Consider the following 20,757-nt stretch of genomic DNA (forward strand, 5'->3'; position numbering starts at 1 on the left):
AGTTTGCGATTAATTATAAAACAGTGTAGACCGCAAAGCCATCTTTATTACAAGGTGACCTATTTCGATCGTCGCATGACCATCTTCACACCTTCAGAAGTGTAATACGCAACTGGATATAAATTAGAGACATCCATAAAAATAACTTGAAATTATCTACAAAATTAAAAAAAACCCAGATACACTCATTGATGGGCAATGGCTGTACAGGGAACAGGAATCGCAGAATGACAATAGTCAGCTGCAGCAAAAATAATCGTTTGACATTTTCCACAATCAATTTTTATTTTCTCAGAGTAACACCAGTTCCGCCTCCGTAACTTAGTGGCCAGCGTGGCTGACTTCCATGTGGAAAACCCGAATTTGATTCCCGCTGCTGCCAGCTGTTTTTCCTTGTTGGGAGGACAGGTGTGTGTGGGGGGGGGGGGGGGGGGGCACCCAGCCTCGTGAGACCAAGTAAGGAGCCACTCGACTTATTAGTTGCGTTTCAAAGGTCAAGAAACGCGACAACGACCACGAGAGCTGTGTGCTGACCACACGCCGCAAGGTGGCTGGTTATGCCTTGTTGGCCTGACTGGGGCCAGAACACGGAGCTTCACTTTCTTTCACGCTATTTCATGATTTAGTTCAAAGGCGTCGCTATCTAATGTGAGTTACATTCCTGCCACTTTGATAAGGTGCTGTATCATCGGCGTCCAGCACTATATGTCGACCCTGCTCGCTAGACACGTTCTGTACAAGATGTATAAGAGGGTTATAAGTAAATTGCCTTGTGGTTCTCCAGCCTATATGTTACAACAAAATTCCACACGAACAGGCCATGAACGGTACCGACCGGCCGCCGTGGCATCATCACCGCACAGGCGTCACTGGATGCAGATATGGAGGGGCAAGTGGTCAGCACACCGCTCTCCCGGCCTTATGTCAGTTTACGAGACCGGAGCCGCTACTTCTCAATCAAATAACTCCTCAGTTTGTCTCACAAGAGCTGAGTGCACGCCACTTGCCAACAAGGGATGGTCACCCATCCAAGTACAAGTCCAGCCCGACAGCGCGTAATTTCGGTGACCTGACGGGAATCGATGTTACCACTGCGGCAAGACGTTTGGCCCAACGTAGATGATGTTACTTGAAGTTTCTGCACTATCTACTGTCAAGTGTAATTTTCTGTTGTGCAGGAATAATTTAATTGTTATTAATAAGTGGACAGCCTCGGCGGCGTATTTCTGTCGAGATTTTGTCCTGTAAAATGTCAAGTCAGGAACACCTTCAGCCGTCTATATTTCAAATTTTATTTTACTTGTGGGGCCAGTTTTGGCGTTTCACTAAGCCATCTTCAGGTCCCTTGACCTACGTGTCGACTGCACATGATGTTGAATTCTTCCAACACGTCGCTCAGGGGTCCTGAAGACGGCGTAGTGAAACAACGAAACTGGTTGCATAATTAAAATAAAATTTGAGATATAGACGGCCAAGGGTGTTTTTGATTTGACGTTTCATGTTGAACAACCGAAGTCCCTCATCCGTCCTGTATAAAGACTGACTTACAGAGACTTAGCCATATGTTTTTTTTACACATGTGGCGACAGTGGAGTGGGTTAACGGGTCCCTCGGTGCCACGTTGTGTTGCAGACTCGCATCCGGCAGCAGCCATGATGGGGTGCGGGGGTTCCCGCGGGCTGTGTCCTTGCGTGCGCGCCAAGGGCCTGAGCGCCGCGCCGGACAGCGACTCTGACGCCAGCGACGCCAGCTCCGCCAAAAGCGCCCTCCACCAGCAGCCGCAGCAGCAGGGTGGGGGTGGCGCCTGTCCGCCCGCCAGCGGACTGCTCGCCGCGCTGTTCCGCTGCCGCAAGGCGCGCAAGAGCGAGTTCAGCATGCCCAAGGTCGAGAGGAGTAAGTACTAGACCGTCTACATCTCACACGGAACGGCTGGTCTCCGTCTACATGCTCGTACGTAATGTTAAGACTATATGTCGAGTATCGGTGTGCACTTCATTGATGAAATCGTCTCGGGTAGTGCTGTCTTGTTGTCGGAACGTTTCGACGAGTTTCCCACTCTTCATCTTCAGGCGAAGTGTCAGATTTATGTCTAGTTTGTTCCTGGACGTAAACCCGATATTACGCCTGAAGATAGAGGGTGGGAAGCTCGTCGAAACGTTGCAACAACATGACGCCATGGCCCGCCTGATAACCTGAGACGACTTAATCAACCAAACTCGCCGAGAATGCCTGCATTTTCAATGCCCTATCCTCAGATCAATTACAGAGGCACTATTGTTCCTCTGTAGATGTTCTGTGGAGAGAGGCGCAGGTGCCTGTTTCCCAAGCTGTGTGTATTGTTTTATCTGTCGTAGCGTTAATACACCTCGTTCCGATTCGTAAAATTAAAAAAAAGAAAGATCTATCGACAGTGTAAAGCTACACGACATCACTACTTCTTTTTATTTACTAGTTATATACTAGTTTGCATGTTCGCTTGCCTTAGAAAAAAGAGGAACTGATGTATTAAGATTTCTTGTTAGAAATGTGGACGAATTTAGTCGTAACAAATATAATGATTATCGCCTTTCTTAGGAAACGATCCCTTAACTTAAGAAAAGTACTCACTTCGGTGCACTCACTCAACCGCTGGGTTTTGCGCTAGCAGTAGAATTCAAATAACAAGATTTAAAGTCTGATGCTCTTAGTATTTTCAGTTTACAACAGCTAAATAGTTTTCGCTTGCTTTCCGATTATACTCTTCTTTAAAAAAAACTTGAACAGTTGCTATGAAATTTTGACACAAATACTCTCCTGCTTCGATGGGGTCGAGCTACGTGTTGCACGAACCACATCTTGTTGAAATCAGGGTCACTTTGGATAATGTGGACGATATCATCTTCCAAAATCTTCACACACCGTTTGGTAGTCACCGAGTCATCAAGGAATATCACACCGATTATTCCGTGACTGGACATTGCATATCACACAGTCACCCGTTGAAGAGACTTCTCGATCGGGAAATGGGGATTTTCAGTCCCCCAAATGCGCTAATTTTGCTTCTTGACGAACCCATCCAAATGAATGTGGGCTTCATCGCTAAACCAAACGATACAGGCGCATACTAGTGCCTATCATACCCAACGGCCAACCGTGCAGTTTGAACGTCCTGACACAAACCGTGCAGATTTTATGAGCATTTTATTTCATATAATTGCCTCCTGCACATTCAATTTAAAACAAAAAATGCGATGAATATTCTACTGAGTTAACGAATAACTTCTACTAGTATGCACCTAAGGTTGTTGTACAGCATTACGTAGTGTCCCTCTGCCAGCAGTTCGCTGGTCAAGCCATCGACGACTCTAGAATCATCTTCACGATTTTCTCCGGTATTTTTCGTCAATCGCTGACAGAGTTAACGCAGATATTTTACATGCGTCCAATGTCGTAACGGAACTGTGTGGTTTGCGAGCCCAATAAAGCCGACAACAGCCGCTGGAGAGCGCTGAACGCGCAGATCGCATTAATCAGTTCACCCCTGTGCCGGTGGCGCTGTCTGTCTAAGGTGGATGTCTCGTCCGCGTCCACGTCAACGTTAACGTTAGCTTTCTCGTCCCGTGGGGGGACGGCTTAAAGAGTGCGTGGTCTCTGGCCGTTTTCAATGGTGGGACTTGGCCGACGCTAGGGAAGCTCCGAGGCAAAGGAACTAAGGGAACGTTTCAAACAGACGGTGTGCAATCATATCATCCAGAACCACTTTGTTACTATGGGATGCAGAAACTACAGCCTCTCAAGTGTTCCTCTAATCTCCATGCGTCATATCGCATAGAGATTAGCATGGGTGAAGGAAAACCAATACAAGTCGCAATACTTTTTGGCGCACGAATACATCAGCAAATTTTATGGCGGGGTTGCGATCATGGCATAATTCCTGTAGGTCTTCGATATATCCTCGTTTACATGATAAAACAGTGTCTGGATTACGTTTACTCTCGTGGTGTACAGTACAGGAACCTACTGATACATCTGTTCGCTCGCTTACAGCACCCTATAGTCAAAGTGTGTGCTCAGCAAGGTAACAGATCAGGCCACTGCATCCGAATAGTCTCAGACAGGTTCGAGGAACCCTCTACTTGTATAATGGTACTGATATAAAAGCCAAGTCAGGTGACTGTAATCCCATTGAGCAATGCCACTACGCTGCTGAACTAAGCGAACTTCCGACTTCCGACCCGACTCCAAATAATCTGCTAAAAACGTTTATAATCTAAAAATAATTCATGTCGAATCGAAACTATATGGGGGTTTCAAACAAGGGTGCTTGGTTCAGTGACCGTTGATAAATTAAAGTTGAACTAAATAAGCCCTCGGTCACACTTTTTAGTCATTTTGACCAGGTTTCAACACTTTTATGAGTGCCTTCTTCAGAAATTAAATTTTTAAAGTGACCTAAACATAAGTACAAATTTATGGGAAAAAATGTTTTATATAAAAAAGTGCAAGTACTGACTAACAGTACAAGAAAGAGACAGTACTTACATGTCACGTATAAAATAAGTATTTATTTTATACGTAATATGCAAGTACCGTACTTACACTTTTTTACAGGCCACTTTAAATATTTAATTTCTGATGAAGGCACTCACAGAAGTGTTGAAACCTGGTCAAAAAGACTAAAAATTGTGACCTAGGGCTTATTTAGTTCAACTTTAAAACTATACTATTCTAGATCCCACTGAAGACGCCTTAGACGAAAAGGACGAAACGCTTCTGGGAGAAATAAATTTCAGCGCTGCAAAAAAAGGCTGTTTTTCTTTACAAAACAAATAAATCTGCTAAAAGTGTGGATGTTGGTTGCGCGACCATGTATCAGGATGACTCTATAATGCTTCTTGTGTGTTACGGAGACCGCCTCACAACTTGACGTTCCCAAATCTCCAAATATGCTCCGCACGCTACTATACAGTGAATGACGGACGATTCTGTGTGCCAGTATTGTCGTTTCGCTGTCCTATTTAATTTGGTTACCGCGCAATAACCACTCTTTTCATATATTTCAATGATCCCTACACGAGGTATACTCCATCAGTCCACAAAGTTTGGAAGTGGATTAATAAAAAAAAAACAGAGAAACGTTAAGATAGTGGTTTCAATACTTCGTGTGTTCTACAGTCTACAGAACAACGCACCGAACATTCATGCAACCATATGAAAATGTCAGAAAAGTTGTTCTTTGGGGTGTAGTCCAACTCGGGCGTCTGCTTGTCACATTGGATAGAATTTCGGTTATGTCATTAATGCGTTGACCCTTCATGGGAATTTCCGCACTGTGTCGGTTTGTGGTGGGTTTGTATTGCTAACAAAGTCTCATCGCTCCTGAAAATTTTTTCCAAAAAAGAATTACCGGTGTTTTGCATTTCAGTCAAATCACGGGAGGCGCCCATGCGTCGTCGTTTTTGTTCAGGAGTCAAGGAATGCGGGAAACACTTTTATCTTTTTCAAAACGTTCTGGAGAATGTCTTGGACACACTATCTGCAGCTGCTCCACTACGATTCACTACTTGACACTGTCTTCTCGTAACTGACTTGTCGAATGCACAGCTTTTGTTTGCAGTTATTACTTCATGCCGCCACCGTAGTTACAGGACTGAAGGCGCTTATACTCCAGCAATACAGTCTTGGAACTATTTGGACGGATAGTGTACGATGATGGCATAATAATGGTCTCATTGTTTTCTTACACGACAGAGTCCTCACCTATCCGACAGGCGTTCCCGCGAAATACACTATTTATCTTTCAAAGATTCTCAAAAAATAGTTCAAATGGTTCTGAGCACTACGGGACTTATCATCTGAGGTCATCAGTCCCCTAGAACTTAGAACTACTTAAACCTAACTAATCTAAGGACATCACACACATCCATGCCCGAGGCAGGGTTCGAACTTGCGACCGTAGCGATCGCGCGGTTCCAGACTGAAGTGCCTAGAACCGCTCGGCCACACCTGCCGGCTGAAAGGTTCTGATCTAAGTTTCCCGTGAATTTCTGTTACACATTCATATGTACCATGCCGACGTGTCACGATCATATCAAAGGACCTGAGTATTTGTTTGAGGTCCGGTGTCATGCCTACTTGGCCTCCGGGTGAAATTAAATGCCAAGCGCTACTGGGTAGACATTTTTATTTAAATCGCTGGTTAATGTATTGTAGATACTTTGGTGATGTGTTATTATACACCAAGATGGCTTGATACGCCTCTTAAGACCCTTTTACGATCTTTTTGAGACCCGAGTATTTAGTGATCCACTACCGTTATTGTTTTTTCTACACCTACATAAAACTTTGCTCATTCCTGATACGGCGCTGTTCTGCACTTCGTCTTTACAAACACTACGCAAGTAACAGACACTCCTTTCTCTGCCTCGTGATGGCTGGGTGTTGTGTGATGTCCTTAGGTTAGTTAGGTTTAAGTAGTTCTAAGTTCTAGGGGTCTGATGACCATTGATGTTAAGTTCCACAGTGCTCAGAGCCATTTTTGAACAGACACTCTGTGGGTTATCTGGTTTTACCGATACTACTTCGAATGTTATCGGTATTGCTCGATGATATTACTACTGAAATTTACAGTGAGAATTATTAAGACAGTTACCTACCTACGATATCAGGCCGATAAGTGACAGAGGCCTACAACGATGGCGAATAGACCTCTGAGATATCATCCGAAGTTAGAAGCACTAGCCCGGACTCGGAGCAGTTGAACGTTGCTACAAGTCACGAACCATCCACATGGATTGATATTAGAGTTTGTTGGCCCTCTGCCATTATCATTTGTCTATTCAAATGCGTCCTCTGTAAAAATGTTAATTGTTCGTGACTGCTCTGTTCTTGTCTGAAATGTTGTGTTAACCAAAGCAGATATGTGTGAATAATTCACAGCTACATTGTGCAAAAAAGTAACACTTTCTCGAATCACCGTAAATGTCTCCTGTTCTGACGCAAAATTTTGGAACTTGGCTTGCTCTGTACTGGCGCAAAAACGTGACGCCCTGCTACTTCACTCTTTGATGCTAAATCACAGTAAGAATCAGTTTTTACAGTTTCTAACTCACAGTTCAACAAGAACTGATATTTTGATCAGACAGAATGGGCATATTATAAGCGAGACGGAACAGTTCAAGTTCAGAGGCGTACGGATAGATAGTAAGCTTTTGTGGAAAGCCCAAGTTCAGCATCTTGTTCAGAAAATAAATGCTGCTTTATTTACCATTAGAACAGTATCTGAAATAAGTGACAGTTAAACACGCAAAGTAGTCTACTTCGCACATTTTCATACGCTTATGTCATATGGTATTATTTTTGGGGTAATTCTTCTGATTTAAAAAGGGTATTTTTGGCTCAAAAACGGGCTGTTCGAGTTATATGTGGTGTAAGTTCGAGAACCTCTTGTCGACCCCTATTCAATAGTCTGGGAATTCTGACACTGCTCTCACAGTATATATTTTCTTTAATGTCGTTTGTTGTTAGCAATATTAGCTTATTCCCAAGAGTTAGCAGCTTTCACTCAGTTAACATTAGGCAGAAATCAAATCTTCATGTGGAATGCACTTTCTTGACTCTAGTGCAGAAAGGAGTGCAGTATTCTGCTGCATCCATTTTCAATAAGCTACCACAAGAACTCAAAAATCTTAGCAGTAGCCCAAACGCTTTTAAATCTAAACTGAAGAGTTTCCTCATGGCACACTCCTATTCTGTCGAGGAGCTCCTGGAAGAGCTGAAAAATTAAGCAAATTCCAGTGTTACATTGTTGATTTTCTTTATTTAAACTTACGAATTGTCGCCTGAATACGTTTTTTGTATTTCATTTTATCTGTTTCTACTATCGTGTTATAATTTCATGTATTGACTCGTTCCATGACCATGGAGACTTCTCCTTAATATGGTCTCACGGAAGAATAAATAAAAAATAAGTAAGTACAAAGTGACGGAGAGCTAACGACAAGTGCATAAAATTATTTATCCGTCAAGTTGAGCACTAACGGGTGTCAGAGTAACTAGCGTCACGTCAGCCTATGCGAAGAATTAGACGGAGGAGCGCGGTCGGCTCTCAGTGGACGCCAGCCAGCAAGCACTGCAGTGCCGGCGTCCCGTTTTCGTGGGTCAGCGACCGTGTGCGCCGGCAGGAGCTATGACCGGCCCTTCCGTGAGAGGTCGCAGCGGCTGGAGGCTCTCGGATAACGGACGACGTAATTCGACTCGTGAATTTGTCATCCGTAAGGGACGGCATTATGAGGGCTGCGACAGTTGCTCAATACAAATAAAACAGTGTCTGCGTCAGTCATTTGTTTATCTTGCTGCTATGCGTTTCGATTCGTCACATCATCATCTTCAGTTAGTGAATTGTTTATTTATATAGCTTCACCAACACCAGCTACGTAAATAAACTATTCTCCACCAGAGGATGATGTGTGAACCATAGAGAAGCGTTGTGGCAAAGTAAACAAGTGACTGACGCAGAAACTGTTTTATTTGTGATTCCATTCTCTGTTCGCGAGAACTGTAGAATTTTATCTGTATTATTTTTAGCTACAGTATTATTTTCTAACAGTAAAAATGTAGCAAAACGAAACGAATTTCCTTAAGACTTCTGATGTAAATGACGGTACTTTCATGACTTCCCGTCAGAAAAGATGAAAATGTAAATTAGGTATTAACGTTCCACGGCAAGTTAAGTAATCAGCAACGACTGAACAGCCTCGAGCGGAAAAGATGGGCTGATTAGAACGAGAACTATTCACAGAACCCATACTACATTCGGCTACAGCGCTTCAAGGAACACGCCGAAATCCCAAACATGGATGGCTCAATGGGGATTTGAACCCTACTCCCATGGAATGAAAATCCAGTATACACTATCGTACAATGAAACTGAAGCAGCCTTTTTGTTGAATTTCGTCACAAGGGACGTACCACAGTTCTATGACACATACCGATAGTTGATATACAATGATTACTGTACTAAAATCCAACTGCATACAAGTGTTAAAAATTAACTGCTGGTTTTCTATACAGCTGGCTGAAGTCCAGTGTGGATGCGGGGAAATAATTTCATTCACAGCGTACAAAACAACGCACTGTCTCATTGCTCCTAGCATCTGCTCTCTTCTTGCCTGAAGTGCTTATTGCCACTTTCCTCTGCCGTGAAAGCCTACACTCCAGAGAAACAACTTCACAAACGACTACCTGACACTTAAATTTGTATCATATTATGTTAACAAATGTGCCCTTCTCACAAATGCTTTTCTTGTCATACCAGTCCGCATTTTGTTTCCTCTCTAATTCTCTTATTAGAAGTGATATTAGCCGGCCGCTGTGGCCGAGCGGTTCTTGGCGCTTCAGTCCAGAACCGCGCTGTAGCTGCGGTCGCAGCTGCCTCGGGCATGGATGTGTGTGATGTCCTTAGGTTAGTTATTTTTACGTTCTAGGGGACTGATGGCCTCAGATGTTAAGTCACATAGTGCTTAGAGCCATTTGAACCATTTGAACAATGATATTGCTGCCTAAACTCCCTGTAATTTTGGTCAAGTTCGTCAAAGATTTCATCTAAATTCACTAATGGTATAAACATAGGTTTTCTTTCCTTTAAACTATTTTCTTAGTACTGCCTCGTGTCTACGGAGTGGAAATGATCTTCCTCGAGGTCGTCTTCTACCACTTTCTCTATTTTTCTGTCGATGACTTGTTATAATGGTAGTTTGGTAATACACTGGTCAAATGGTTCAAATGGCTCTGAGCACTATGCGACTTAACTTCTGAGGTCATCAGTCGCCTAGAACTTAGAACTAATTAATCCTAACTAACCTAAGGACATCACACACATCCATGCCCGAGGCAGGATCCGAACCTGCGACCGTAGCGGTCGCTCGGCTTCAGACTGCAGCCCCTAGAACCGCACGGTCACTCCGACCGGCAATACACTGGTCAGTTCCTGCTTTCTTTGGAATCGGAATCCTAAATTACTACATATTTGGTTTTGCAAAACGAAGAATTTTGTTTACATATTACTCAGTTTCATGATATTAGATGCAGTGTTTATTTAGGTGCGGGTTATTTTCACCAATAATCATATCAGAAATAGTAACAAAAGACAATAATGAACTATCCCAGTTGAAAATCACAAGCATATTAGCCTAGAAAAGGTTGTGTTAACCAACGCAGATACATCTGAATACTTCACAGCTACACTACGCAAAAAATTAACACTTTCTCGAATCACTGTAAATGCCTCCTGTTCTGACGCATAATTTTGGAACTTTGCTTCCTGTGTAGTGGGGCAAAAGCGTGATGCCCTGCTACTTCACTCTTTGGCTTGGTGACAGTTCAAACGGCAAGGTACCGGCATATGGGAAAAATGACCACAGCTCAGAAGTTCACGTGAATTTACACTGTTTAGCCCTCCTGTTTCGAGCCCTCGCGTGACGTGAGCATAGAGGAGTGCAGCACTGACGCGTGTGTGAATAAAACGGCAAAGGCTCTCTCTAAGACCGTCTAGTTCAGCAACGCCCTCGGTGACACCCGCGTACGCTTGTCAAGCACGTTAAAAATGTACGTGTCAGAGAATATGCTATTTTCCTATGATAAAAATATGGTTCGAATTGTTACGAGGGTTATTCGTAAAGTAAGGAAAGATAGATCGCGAAATGGAAACCACAGTGAAAATCAAAACTGTTTTATTTTCAACAGTTAGCTACAACTTAGAAGTTTGTCATAGCGTTGTACCAACTTTCCAATACCCTCGTTATAGAAGTCAGCCACCAGTGCTTTCCGCCAAGTCTCTACGCTGACCTACAGCTCGTAGTCTGGGTCAAAATGTTGTCTTCATGCGAGCAGAGATGAAACTCAGAGGGAGACAATTACGGGCTGTATTGTGGGTAATCAAACGTTTCCAATTGAAAAAGATGCAGGAGAATCTTCATTACCCCAGCAGAATGCGGCTGAGAATTTTCTTGAAGAAGAAAGCGCACGACAGTTATGTAATGTTGGCTGCATAGCTTTAGGCTATGTGCTCAGAACTGAAAAGAACGCCGTAACGCGATCGACGGGCATACTAGAGACACTACCCAAGACACATGTGCAAAACTTCATCGGACTTTTACTGTGGTTTCCATTTCGCTACCGGTCGTTCCTTATTTTCCGAATAACCCTCGTTTTATTCTGATTAGTTACAACATTTAAATAGCATTTACAGTTAATGTTATCACAAAATATGTTATTTTTACGGAATTAAAGCTTAAAAATCATTAACTATCAAGATCTGATCACGCTATCGAAAACACTATGCTATTGGCTGATGCTCTGGTGACGTCAAAGGCTAGCAGTAAGACGAAGCTCTACGTGTGTTATAGGAGCGTTAGCCGCAATTACGAGGTTTTTACGTACTTTTTCTGCAGACAGTTTAGTTATTTACTTATGGAATTCGCAGTTACACCTTTTAAGTTATAATAGAAATTAATTTTGTGAACACTGATAGTGGAAGCCTTGCGAAACTTGATGCATTTATGCTCCACCGATTTAGAGCTGCGATATGGGCAATGAGGGACATTCTTATCTCTGTTCCCTCAAGCATCATTAAATTCTCTCAAAACTAATGAATTATACAGCTTTTACAAATGGTGTCTGTATGTTATAACTAGATTGCCGACTATCAGTCATGAGCTACGACACAAAGCACAGTCAAATTCTTCTGGGCAGAGCCTAGTGCCGATTTTTTTCTGAAGAAGAAATTCAGCAGGCAAGCTTTTTTGGCAGCTGGCGTTCGGTGGTGCAACGGATATCCCACCTAACTACAGTTGAAGAGGTCACATTTTCGGATCCCAGGAGGTAATATATTTTTAAAACTTTTGTACGAAATACGCAAATAGCTTTAGCAAGAACTGATTGTAGCAGTTCTTTTGATTGTGAGATGTATTATATACAGCTTGACGTTAGTCTTAGTCTGAGAAATGGACAACGGAGCATAGACGCACTTACTTTACGAACAAACAATTAACTTTTTTGGAAAGCATTGCTAGTAATTAAGATATCACAATACGGCCACACTACAACGAGGTGTAAGACGTTGAAGTTATACGGAGATATATAAAGCGTGTATTACTTGCAGGTCACACGAACGTAAAGGCTGTGATGTTTGTGAGTGTGAGCTACGTTGGCGTCTGAAGCAGACTTTCATCATCTCTATATACGATGATGAAACTGCAAAAATTTAAACTGCGAGCATCCTAGCTAGACAGTACGAAGATAAAAACATTGTTTCCCACAAAGAAAACAGTATATGTCACATTAACTAGAAAATATCTTTTTGAACGTAAAGTGTGTGAACAGCGATTACAAATTTAAGCGCATGTAAGCAACAAGGAAAACACAATAATATTCTGTCTCTGATCAGTGTGGTGAAGTTTTGAAACTGTAATTTGATTTTTATATGAGAGGACTGTCGAGTATTCGCAGATACGTTAAAATGATCTTTCGGGGTAGAGTCTAACCGGAGATCTATGGGCATCAACTCATAAAAATCGACGGTACCACTCTAATAACTGAGCTACCTTTTCTCTCTCTATTTCTCTCTTTTTTAAAACATATATTTTATTTATAATTTATAACCAATTTACAGTTGAAAGTTACTGTAGTTTGATAAACCGACAATTTTCGCTAGGATTTAATTTCGTTGAATGGCGCTATCCTTCTTTGTAACAGTGGGAGAGCGTATCTCGAAAGTAATTTAATGTAAACTTCACAGTGCAACACATTTTAGTTAAGTTAGTGAACTTGTGGATCGACGTGGTGGCAATTTGCCGGTACAGTGCAACCATATTTTATGCATCCTCTCATTCTCCGGAACACTCAAAAACAACTTTTCAGGAGTTAATATATAAGTATTTGTACAGTATAGTACTAAACACCATTTGTAACCCATTTTCCAAAAGGTAAATTCCAAAACAAGACGTCACTATGAATTAGCATTGTGACAGCAGGAGCAGTGAGTTAGCCAGTGATGTCACAGGTATGACATGACTCAAATGGAGCGTTTTAGTGGGCTTTCAAATTATTTGAATTTTATTTCCGGTGTTATGGAAGAAATACAGAAATTCAAGGGGAAAAAAAGCTTATTAGGACGAAAAAAAAGGTTCAAATGGCTCTGAGCACTATGCGACTTAACTTCTGAGGCCATCAGTCCCCTAGAACTTAGAACTACTTAACCCTAAATAACCTAAGGACATCACACACATCCATGCCCGAGGCAGGATTCGAACCTGCGACCGTAGCGGTCGCTCGGTTCCAGACTGTAGCGCCAAAACCGCACGGCCACTCCGGCCGGCAGGACGACAAAAGACGTAATTAACAATTTAAGACAATTTCCAGAGAAAAGCTAAATATCCTGTTAGACAATGATTCAGCTGAGTGCTGCTGGACAGCTGCTTTAGCACCTGAGGGCTGGCAACCCCCTCAACGCCCCTTAGCAGCCCTCAGATCCTAGAACAACTGCCCGACACCACTCAGCTGAATGGTTGTCTAATTCTCCAACTGGTACATGTTTAACATGCTCAGCAAGGGTGCGTGGATAGTACTGAGGGCGTTGCTGAACTCGGGGGTCTTATAGCGACCGTTTGATTCAAGCATAATGCTTTCTTTACGTAGGATTTCACAGCCGGTATTTGGGATTTGCTAATATTAGATTTAAGGTCGTAAGCCCATGGTCCAGGGCATAATTATCATCTAACGTTTCATCTTCCTCTGCAGAAGACTTCATGAAAGATTGTTGCGACTCAAATAAATGTTACTGACACAAAAAAGCCAAGCAAGCCGAAGTGTTTGTATATATCCATGCAATTGTTTGTTCGCTACATTCGGCAGAAAAGTAGGAGGACTAATATTAGACAAGCTGATGGTCTTAGTGCTAGATAAAACAAATAGCCCCATTACAAGCTCCACAGCATATAGTGGCGCGACTCCTTGATCATAGGCAGCGGTCTGATGACGTCACGAGCCGACGTTGGGTGGGTGCAATAAACAGCTCGGCCTGTCGAGCTTGTTCGATTCTGTAACTACTATCCGAGTCGTTAAAGCATCTGATGAAGTCTGTAGAAGTGGAAGAAGAAACATTAGGCAGGGAATTATGCATCGCTCCACGGTCTTATATCCATACTCAAATATCAGCAATGGTTTCTTCTTCTTCTTCTTCTTCTTCTTCTTCTTCTTGAATTTGGAGCACGGTGATGTAGTTGGTTGTTACAGTCTTGAACTGTTGCAACGACTGTGTCTGGCACTGTGATTAAAAACGACCTGGGTCGCAACGACAGAATGCGTCAAGCAATGTGGCAGCAAGAAAACCAAACTACCACCGAAAGGAGTTGTTAGCACGAAGTGACTTGCTTGCACCCAGCAATTACGCAGGTTTGTAACACGGCCAAACAGGGCTTCGGCAATAGCTGTGACAAAAACAGATGGCAACCCATCTTAACAACAGTTTACAATGATTTAGTGACAAACTTTACATTGCTTGGAGTTGGAAGACTGTGCGTGGTAACATAGATTTATATCCACCAGTACTGATCTGCCATTAAGCACTGGCACCATCCTAGAGCCAGTGCACAATCACTAACATCACTTGTATTCGTATAGTGTCCAGTTGGGCTATTAATGGCGGCGACTGTAGATAAGTTCGGAGACACTGAATGGAACTGTGTGTCTGCTTACATACACGTTTGGGAGTAAGATGTCCCCTTGGGAACTGTTTGTGTGATTTAAAAAGGATGTTTAACATAGTGCTTATTTTTGCACCTTTAACTGAAGTTGGGCTATAACTATTTTGCTCCTGAGCCTCAGCCATTTCGACAGTCGTCTTTGTAGACTATGTACAGAAGACAGAGCAGCCACTTCTTCGACAACGCTCAGACACCGTAGAGTATCAGATAATTTGTGACCAGCAAAAAAATGAGAACAAAGTTTAAAAACAGCAAAAACTCTGATAAAGAGTGAAACAACCGTTCTGGGAAGTCCAGTTTGCTGTGATTAACAATTTCTCTGCAAAATTTCTCCTTTTAGGTGTGCTGGCCCAGCAAGGTCTGCAGGGAATCTTCTGCTAAGTTTGAAAAGTAGGAAAGAGATGGACGGTGGTGACTTATGGCTGCATAGTAATTGTGATATCCTACGAAGATGAAAAATGAAAAGACTTTTACATCCCTCTAGTCCTCGAATTTTCTTCCTATAGCCTTCTTTGGTTTTTGGAACGAAAGAGAGGACTAAAGTGGAAGAGCCATAAGCTAGCTTGCTTTTATCGTGACTCTTTCTCCCAGCGCAAAGTCCTTAGTGACTGGAGAAAAAGCACACGTGACTCCAGTATATAAGCAAAGTAAAAGAATGGATCCTCAATATTACAGACCAATACCCCTAACTTCTGTTAGCTGCAGAATTCTTGACCATATTCTTACTGCGAATATAATAAACTTTCTTGATACTGAGAAGCTTATGTGCAAGAGTCAGCATGGTTTTAGAAAGCATTACTCCTGTGAAACTCAGCTTGTCCTTTTCTCACATGATATGCTGAGAACTATGGATGAAGGGTAACAAGCAGATGCCATATTTCTAGATTTCCAGAAAACATTTGACACAGTACCCCATAGCAGGCTGTTAATGAGGGTATGAGCATATGGAATAAGTTCACAGATTTCTGATGGTTTCAAGGCTTTTTAAATAATAGAACCCAGAATGTTGTCCTCGAAGGCAGGCGAGTGCTCATCAGAGAAAAGGGTACCATCAGGAGTGCCCCAGGGAAGTGTGGTAGGGCATCTGATGTTTTCTGTATATATATATATATATATATATATATATATATATATATATATATATATATATGATTTGGCTGATAGTGTGGGTGCATGGTAAGGTGTCGAATTTGTGTGACTGTAGCAGGATACTACGAAACGTAGACAAAATTTCCAGTTGGTGTGATGAATCACAGCTAGCTCTAAATGTAGAAAAATGTAAGTTAATACGGATGAGTAGGAAGAACAAACCTGTAACGTTTGGATACAGTATTACTAGAGTCCAGCTTGACAAAGTCAAGTCGTTTCAGTATCTGGGCGTAACGTTGCAAAGCGATATGAGGTGGAACGAGCATGTGAAAACTGTGGTAGGGAAGGCAAATAGTCGACTTCGGTTTATTGAGAGAATTTTAGAAAAGAGTGGTTCACCTGTAAAGGAGACGGCATGGAGGACGCTGCTGCGACCTATGAATACTGCTGGAATGTTTGGATCCGGAAGGGAAATATCGAAGCAATTCAGAGGCTGACTGCTAGATTCGTTACCGGTAGGTTTGAACAACACGTAAGTGTTACGGAGATGCTTCAGGAATTCTAATGGGAATCCATGGAGAGAAGGTGACGTTGTTTTCGAAGAACACTACTGAGAAAATTTAGAGAACCGTCATTTGAAGCTGACTGCCGAACGATTCTACCGCCACCAACGCACGTAGCGCATAAGGATCACGGAGATAAGATACGAGGAAAATGGAGGTCATACGGAGGCATACAGACAATCGTTTTTCCCTTGCTCTTTATGCGCGTATAGCAGGAGGGTACAGTGTACCCTCCGCCACGCACAGTACGATATCTAAGTTGATGTAGATGAAGAGTTTTCAGGATATAGAAGAGGTGAAGCATAAGTAGCCATGGACATAAAAGAGCGAAATATGTGATTCTTCAACGGGTGTTATAAATGTTCAGCTGATTCTAAACAGTGTGCATGTATCGGGAGGTTGTATTTAAAGTGTAACTACTCACGGAGATTATCGTATGTTAGCGAAACTTGGTCGATGTTCTGAAGTGTTAATACGGAAACGACTTATGCTGGAAATAGATTACTTCCAGTTTCAGCCACAAGGTAACAACCTGACTTGTTGAATGCAAGAAAGACATACAGAAATGTCTCCATATGTAGTGGATTAGGAACGGAATGTCGAGAAGAAAAGGTCAATCACGTTAGAAAGGCACAACGTTGATTTTGTTATGAACTGCCACTTACACAACTTGGACAATATGAGCACCAGAGACCTCGAAGAGATGGTGTACAGCGCAAAATTTGCACGTGGTGGCGAAAATTGGAACCAATATTTTTCCATCATAAGTTGGTTCCACATTAACTGTTAGCGTGTCTACCAAGTTTCGTTGCCATACGATAGTTATTACATTAAAAGATGGACTTTCGTAAGTATCTGCACTTCATTTATAACCAGCCAGTAGTAAAGGTACCTAGCAATGTAAGTGAAGAGTGTATTCCCCCATCCAGAAAAAAATTATCCATCCTCGTATTCAGGTTTTCAAACAATACATAACTGTCCGTGATGCACTAAGTACTTAATTTTCGTTTCTGTTTCGTAGTCAGACAACAACAAGGACAATGGAAAATTTGTGGTAAGGACTATGGGACCAAACTGCTGAGGTTAGGCTTACGCACTACTTAATCTAAATTAAACTAACTTATGCTATGGACAACACATACACACCCATGCCCGAGGGAGGACTCGACAGCGGGGAGAGGGGGGAGGGGGGGGGGGAGCTGCGAACCGTGACAAGACGTCCCAGACCGCACGACTACCTCCGCGCGGCCAAGAATAATGCTATTAAAGGATCAATAAGCGTTCAGACTTCGGATATCTCGAGTTATTTTAGAACAAAATGCGAATTCATATTAGCTTTCACAGTCTGTGTGGGACAATAATGTATTGGCCATTTGGCGTCGTGTAAGGAAATACACAAGAGTATTAATCAACTGTGAGTGAGATATCTAGTTCCTTTCCAGGGATTATTACGTGCGAAATTCGAAAAATAAGCTGCACATCTCGTCAGCCGCTAAGACCACTGCTCAGAGTACATGTTCTGCAGACACAGCTCCGCTGCGGTCCAGGTAACAGGTGCATCACAGTGTAAGTGTGGCAACTTGAAACGTACTCCGAAGTTGAAGCACGTGGAACAGTAGGGCCTACGATTCTTACGGCCAAAAATTCTAAATTCCAAACAGATGCATAATGAAATTCAAGGGGCAGCAGTCGAGGAACGGATCTGCGGAGATCGCAGAGCAATGAGGATGTTCACACAGTACTTCCCGAATGGCTCCGTAACCACGGATTGAATTTCTGTTGTCGAGGAACTGAACGGTTCGTAGAACGTTGCGACCGTTGCTTGCAGAGATTAGGTGACTACGTTGAAAAATAGTGTCATGTATCTGAGTCACTTTGACATGTAGTGCAGCGTTCAAAAACAGTTACTTGGCCGGCCATAATAATGTGAAATCTACTTCTCTGGGTCCCCTCGGTGATCCAACTGCATATCCCAATACACCAGCGCCGAATGTATTGTTACAGTTATACAGCTGCTTTATAAATGAACTGACACCTAAGTTATAAACTGATAAAATGTGAAGAACAGTGAAAATATTTCATTGCTTATATTCTCATGTTCCCGGTACTACATCTTGTCCAAGAATTTTTCCTGAGAGGTATGACGTAACTTATCTTAACTTTTGGCGAATCTTGTTAAACAGTAAATGGAAACAAAGCGTCTTTATACAAAGGATAGGCTGAATGTGAAGGGATGTAATACGGGTGTCCGTGATGTAGCGTTTCCGACTGTTGGATTAAATATGAGGGAGAAGCGGTGGACGTCATAACATTATTCGTTTCAGTGCGTAAAATGAAGAGGAATGCGTGGGCAGAAGGCGGGGCGCTGGATGAGAACTTCCCCCTTTCACAGCGCCTGCATGTGCAACAGTGCGCTCTGCGGGGGAATTTCTGGTATGAAAGAAGCGTCAATTAAACCTAGGTCGCGCGCTGCGTTCCTGTAAGTCAATATTTCAACTTTTTAGGACGGACCTGATTTATGGGAAACAGCAAATCTTACTACATTATTGGGATACATGTATATAATGCAGGAAACTGCAGTTTCTGCGACATCCCTTGTATCACTGTCCTTGTGGAAAATAGCTATATGGTTCAGTGCTAACGGTTACCATAACACAATATCAGAATGTGCTATATCTAGAGATCACACAAAACCACTGGGAAACAACTTTTATAAGCGCTCTCTTAAAATGGCTACTTTAAACTTCGGAAAGAAATGCTTGGCAATGTTAAGGGGATAGTATAGGAACGCAGAAACAGAGGTTTAAAAGAAATACAGGCAGTAAAGCTGATCAACTATACTACAATTTCGAAAACATCTTTTGAAGGAGAATGCCTGCGGATAGCCTTGGGAATTGCTAAGCACGTTACAAGAACAGTTTGCCATCCCACGTGGAAGGGAAATATATTTAAGGTCTTTGCTGATACAACACCCTTGAGATGTGGAGAAGTTTGCTAGTTAGTTAAGTTCTTCTTCCATAGATCATTTGCACGATAAATCGTAATGATGTGGAACGTCTCATTTTACATTCAAATCGCAAATTAGTTTGCAAATATGACTACATGCTAATCACGTATATTTTTTGTGTTTCATTATTATTATTAAATATACAAGTGCGTGTTCGTAATTCCTGCCCACCACTCTTTGCACATTACAATAATAGAAATTCTTCTACGGAATAAAAGAAGTTGCCAAGGAGAAACTTCTTCAGTTTCCTCTCAAACTTTTCTTTGTTGTCTGTCAGATATTTTATATCACTGGGTACGTGATCAAAAGTTTTAGTTGCAACATTCTGTACCCCCTTTGTGCTAAAGGCATTTTTAGTGTCTAGTAATGAGTGTCATTATTCCTTATAGTCTTATAATTATGTACTTCATTGTTCCTTATGAACTCCAGTGGATTATTTACAGCAAACTTCATGACAGAATAAAGGTATTGTGAAGCAGTAGTGAGAATGCACAACTCTTGAAACCGACACCTACAAGATGATCGTGGATGAGCACCGCAAACTAGTCCTACAGCACGTTTCTGAGCAATGAAAACATTTTTCACTAACATGAGTTACCTCATAGCATTATTACGTATGATATTACTGAATGAAAATGTCCAAAATGCGTCGACTTACTGATATGTCTGTTCCCAAGGCTTGCAATGATTCTAAGTACAGTTATGGCTGAACTAGGTTATTTCAGGAGTTGCAAAAGGTGCTTTCTCCAGTTCAAATTCTCTTCAATATTGACACTGTAAAATTCTAAAGTTTTCATCCTATTTAGTATTTCCTCGCCGTGTGCTGCACTTATCACTGGTGTAGTATCTCTGGATGTCGAGAACTAAAAATATTGTGTGTTTTTAAAATTGAAAGACATCTATACTATCAATTCCATTAAACCTCAGTTTAGCTAGGAGGCTATTGTGGTTCACACTGTGAAATGTCTTAGAGAGGTCACAGAAAATATCAGCTTGTGCTGTTTTGTTATTTAATGCTTGTAAAATTTGACGAGTGAATATGTAAATGACTCTTCTGAAATTCAAACTGTGATTTACTGAGGGTACTATTGTTTCTCAGGTGGGTTACTGTTCTATACACATCAGCTTCTCAAAAATTTGGCGAAGTTATGTCAGCAGTGAAACAGGTCGATATATATTGACATCTCTCCTATCGCCTTTCCTGTAGAAAGGTTTGAGTACAGCATTTTCTGCGTCTCTGGAAAACTGCCTTGATTAAATGATGTACTACATACTTCAGAGAAGTCAGGGCTTATGGAAACAAATATCTAGGACTCGGTCAGAAACACTATCAAATTTTAGTTTTGTTGCCCCTACA

The 20,757-nt window shown here is 42.0% G+C and overlaps 1 protein-coding gene across 1 annotated transcript in view; it reads left to right on the forward strand.

Annotated features, from left to right (window-relative positions):
- Positions 1–1,655: 1,655 nt before the first annotated feature.
- Positions 1,656–20,757, forward strand: part of LOC124606437 (serine/threonine-protein phosphatase rdgC) — a 1,241,896-nt gene continuing 1,222,794 nt past the window's right edge. Inside the window, exon 1 of the mRNA XM_047138419.1 lies at positions 1,656–1,893. Within this exon, the coding sequence (XP_046994375.1) occupies positions 1,656–1,893 (238 nt within the window). The remainder of the gene's footprint in view (positions 1,894–20,757) is intronic.

This window comes from Schistocerca americana, chromosome 3 (assembly GCF_021461395.2).
Source record: "Schistocerca americana isolate TAMUIC-IGC-003095 chromosome 3, iqSchAmer2.1, whole genome shotgun sequence".
Taxonomy (NCBI): Eukaryota; Metazoa; Arthropoda; class Insecta; order Orthoptera; family Acrididae; genus Schistocerca; species Schistocerca americana.